Below are 4,824 nucleotides of genomic sequence, written 5' to 3' on the forward strand. Positions count from 1 at the left end.
AAAGGGGTGCTCAGAAGTGGACCCCGGCTCCGTCCCCTGGGAGTATAGAGGGCAGGGACCTTGGCAAATGGCTTTCTTGCTCGCTAGTTATGGAGGTTTGGATTCAGGATTTGTTTCTAGTTCCAAGACTTTGATAAGAAACTTACAGAGGCTGATGCTTACCTACAAATCTTGATAGAACAATGCAAGCTTTTTGATGACAAACTTCAAAACTGCAAAGATGACAGAGAAAAAAATTGAAACTCTCATCAAAGAGACAACAAATAGCACGGTAAAATCAATTAAATACTGCATTGTGTCGCTGCAAATTGCTAAAAGTACTAATAATCCTGCAGACACGATATATCGACCTAGTCCCCTGGAACCTGTGATCCACACAACGCCTTCCCAGCTGTCTTCCCTCCAGAGCCTACTCAGTTGTGTCAGAGCAGCACCCACCTTCCCTACCAGCTGGACTTGTGTTAGCAACCTTGGGACATCATCAGACTCCAAGACCAAATAGTACAGGCAGTGGGCACTCGCCACCTAGAAGCAGTCTAACTTCTCCGAGCCATGTCAACTTCTCTCCAAATACAGTGCCGGAGTTCTCTTATTCTGGCGGCGAAGATGAATTCTATGATGCTGATGAATTTCATCGATGTGGCTCATCCCCAAGGCACTTAATAGATTCCTCTAGATCTGCCTCAGTCTTGACCCACAGCAGCTCAGGAAAAAAGCCAAAGTGCTCAGATACCACACGGTCACTCCTTTCATGTCCAGTGGAACAAGTGATGCTGACCTTTTCGACTCATACGACAATAGAGCTGATGAAGAGGAGGCAGGGTCAGCGGAAGAGCACAAAAGCGTTATGTGTTGCTTGTCACAGGTTAGGCTTGGAATGGATCTTGCTAACATAGTTCTTCCAACATTTATTCTTTAAAGAAGATCCCTTTTAGAAATATATGCAGACTTTTTTGCACGCCTGGACCTGTTTGTGAGCCTCAGTGACCAGGATGCCAGAGACTGAATGGTTCAGATGTGAAATGGTACCTCCCAGCCTCTCACACAGGAAGGAAAGGATCTGTTGCCCAAAAGCCACACAACCCTATTTTGGGCGAGATCTTTCAGTATCAGAAAAAGTTAAAGTGCATTAAAATTTGAATTCCATTCTGAAGCTCTATGAGCTTAGGGACTGATGTACGTGGGTGGTGGCGGTAGAGGTTAACTCCTTGACAACTGTTTCTTCTCCAATAATTAATGTTTAGGTTTTTGGTATCTTCTGGACTCACAGAATTTTTCTTTAATAATTTTACTTGGCTCTTTAAAAATAATGGCATAGGATTAAACAAAATGGTCTTTCCTCCCACCATTTTAATTAGGATATTTGATTCTTGTTTGTTTCTTAATTATCTATAGTTTTACTTTTATTTTTGTACCAAAAAGTCATTTAGGTTTATTTACTAAATCTATATTCCCTTTTTATTTCATTATTTCCTACCGACTCCCTCATACTTTGTTTCTCCTATTTTTCTTTTTCTAAGAACAATGTTTAACACATTTTTGATTAGAGTCTGTTGAGAATAGGAAGCGAGGAAATTAGAGATGAGATTATAAAAATGTTCTAGTTCAGCAATAAAAGGAATAAAAAGTGGGTGCACACGTAGAAGGGAACATTATGTCTTTTTTTAAGGCAGGCATATTTAAATACATACAAACATATTTAAATAAAACGTACTTGTTGATGAGAATCATTTGGCAACAAGGAATTTATTGTGAAGAGAAAGGGGTTCATTGTAGGACGAAGATCTTACATAGACAAGAGCATAAGGCAACAACTGTGTACTTGGAACTGTTCCCAGGTGGGCAGCTCATCCTTCTGACCAGGAGGTAGAAGACATTAACTATGAAAGCGTGTCTGTGGCTGCTGTGAATGGCCCACTCGAGGTTTGTGGTCATAAATCAACAGCTCAGTGAGCGTGGCTGTTTTAATTTACGCTGGCAGCATTTTACAGCGTTGAGTGTACTTACAGCACAGGCACACTAAGAGATTTGGGTTTAACCTGGTTGGGGTTCTGCCAAATAAAGAGAGCACATACATGAAATTCTGCTTAAAATTTCATGGGATTCATGAGCACATAGGGTAGATGATCTGTTTGAAAGAGGATTCAAGAACACCATAACACGGAACGGCATGAAGCAGGGCAATGAACTTTTAAAATGCTATTCAGAATTTGATACTTGGACCTAACAGGATAGTTCAAGCTTTGCTAGGCAGGATAATGGAATAATGGGGGATTTCTTGGCCTTGGGGACTTCATATCTTTTTTTTTTCTGTTAGAAAGAATATTAGAATCTCTCAGGGATACTTGTGGGTTTCTAAGTTTACAAAATACATGCTTATAGAAAATTAAAATATAGAAATATATAAAGCCAATCATGAAAGTTCTCCCACAATTCCACTCCTTCACAAAGCCACTGACGTGGTGCTACTTCTCCATTACTTTTTAGAGCTTTAACAAATTATTTTACAAAAAAAAAAGCACTTTTCCTTACATAAGAGTAAAGTTTGCTCATCTTATTAGTCCTGATAAATTCCTTACTCTTAACTGATAGAAATAAATAGCACGGAGGTACCATAATCTATTAAACCAGTCCTTTGTCAATAGGACATCTGGGCTAGTTTTAACTGTTAAAGAAGAAAAGTACAAAGAACTTGCTTGTGTTCACTTATCGGATTATTCCTATTGGACAGTTTCCTAATTTTATTTCTAATGAAGAGCTAGCAAGAGTTCAATCATTTTCAATACACTCTGGAAAACTACCCACCTAAAGATCGTAATGATTATACTGCCACCTACAGAGTGCAGGATGGGATATGTGTAATTTGGAAATGCTTATCCAAAATTTTAACATTTGAAAAACATTTTAAAGCAATTGTTCTTGTAACTGTGTTTTTTAACTACAGAAAGTAAAGTCTGACAAATCTTGACTGATGGGGAATCAGGATCCTCAGGGCATGGTTTATAAAACTCGTATTTACTAGGAACCATAGGTATCAGAAACTTAATACTTTTTCTATAAAGTCTTCATGAAAGATTGCAGACCTTGCTACATCTTTCAAATACCTCCATTACTATCTCCAGTAATCTCCCCAGGTTTTGGTACCTATACTGGCATCCTACTGCTTGTGGAATAAAAACCAAACTCCAAACACGAGCTTTCGCCACCAGCGCCACCTGTACTCACTCAGCTGCAGCAGAGGGCACTTTGCGCCTAGAACACGCCACACGCTTTCACACGTCGGTTGCATTCACTTTATGCCTCCTTAGAATAAATACCCCTTCCTTTCTCTGCCCTCTCATGGCACAGCTCAAATACCACTTACTCTATTAAGTCTTCCACGATTCTCCCAGGAAAAATTAATGGTCTTTTCCTGTTACCCCAGCTTTTTGCTTGCGCCTCTATTATAGCATTCTACAATAAGTTACTAAACTAGAAGTCTTGGAGGACAAGCATATCTTATTTGTCTATTTCCTGAACAGTATCTAGCGCAGAACTTTGCAGAGCATGCACGCAAAAACTGTTTGTGGAATAAACATACATCAGTTAAATCAGGGCTTCAAATCCTTTAATCCCAAATTATCAGTCACAGATAACTATTTTTAAAGGATTAAAAAATAAAACTGACTGCTCCCTTCAAAACACATCATTTATGTAAGCAGTTTTGTAAGTTAAAAAAAAAAAAGAGGGTGTCTTTTAATAAAACTGACAAAATAGTCTATCTTTAGAATAGTTATATTCAACAACCTGCATATGCTTGATATCTGCATCTTCCTAGGATCTCAAACTGTTTATTTTAGAATTACACTTTAATACAAAATATGAAGCAGCAATGATTCGAGCATGAGTTTCTGCTTTGTGGTCCTAGCCAGAGCACAAAATGACATCAATACCAAGCTTAAAAAAAAAAAAACCAAAAAACAAAAAAAAAAAAAAAAAAGTAGTGGGAGGGGGGGGGAGACCACCATGAAGACAATGCCACATTAAAATCTCTTTCTCTTGATAATTTCTGGCTTCCAGCTGACTGGATGAGTTTCTTCTGTCTAAAAATAGAAAAGTAAGAAAAAAAAAGATTATTACTTTGCTTCATATTTAATAACTTCCTTTCTAATAAAAATAAGGTATCTAATCTATTCAAGTATACTATTTGGCGTCATATATTTAGCAGTTATTCAACAATTTTAGGAACAGTTGACAAACTTTTTGCATTATCTGAATCTAATAAAGAATAAATGGCTTCACTACAAATCCAGTGTATGGTTTTTCATCTCAAACAAAATTGCTATTTAGATATTCTAGTAACACCAAAGCTGACGATTCTAGAATTAATTGCATAGCAATCTATTTATTTGGTGTTATTCTTAGTGTAAGATTTTCCCATTTACTGTAATAAGGAAAGCTGGAATAAAATAATCTATGGATTTGCTGGCATCAATGAAAACAATACAGAAATCTACAAGCAGATACTACTCAAGATGATAAATATTTTAATACTATAAAGATTATTTTCCCTTGTGATAATTTCGGTAATGTTAAAATGATAAAACACTTGCAAAATTGGCATGGCTGATTTACTTTAAAATGAATGTGAAATAGAGAACTTACTGCTGTATCATCCTCTCTGTACACTTTAATGGTTTTATCAGCTTCGGCTGTTAGCAATCGACTTTCAGACTGATCAAAAGCACAAGCAAATATTCCTGATTCACTGTCCAAAGACCCAGGCTGCACAGCTGCATGAACTCTCTGGAAATTATAACCAGTTCTCCAGTCCCAAAGATGCAT

The 4,824-nt window shown here is 37.3% G+C and overlaps 1 protein-coding gene and 1 pseudogene across 1 annotated transcript in view; one reads left to right on the top strand and one right to left on the bottom strand.

Annotated features, from left to right (window-relative positions):
- Positions 1–67: 67 nt before the first annotated feature.
- LOC102878497 lies at positions 68–3,452 on the top strand (annotated as a pseudogene).
- A 138-nt stretch (positions 3,453–3,590) lies between these two features.
- Positions 3,591–4,824, bottom strand: part of PLRG1 (pleiotropic regulator 1) — a 13,780-nt gene continuing 12,546 nt past the window's right edge. The window contains exons 14-15 of the mRNA XM_006916976.3: positions 4,645–4,824; positions 3,591–4,082 (exon numbers count right to left, since the gene is read on the bottom strand). The exon at positions 4,645–4,824 is cut by the window's right edge and continues 13 nt beyond it. Of these exons, the coding sequence (XP_006917038.1) occupies positions 4,023–4,082; positions 4,645–4,824 (240 nt within the window). The 3' untranslated portion in view covers positions 3,591–4,022. The remainder of the gene's footprint in view (positions 4,083–4,644) is intronic.

Source organism: Pteropus alecto, unplaced genomic scaffold (genome assembly GCF_000325575.1).
Source record: "Pteropus alecto unplaced genomic scaffold, ASM32557v1 scaffold166, whole genome shotgun sequence".
Classification (NCBI taxonomy): Eukaryota; Metazoa; Chordata; class Mammalia; order Chiroptera; family Pteropodidae; genus Pteropus; species Pteropus alecto.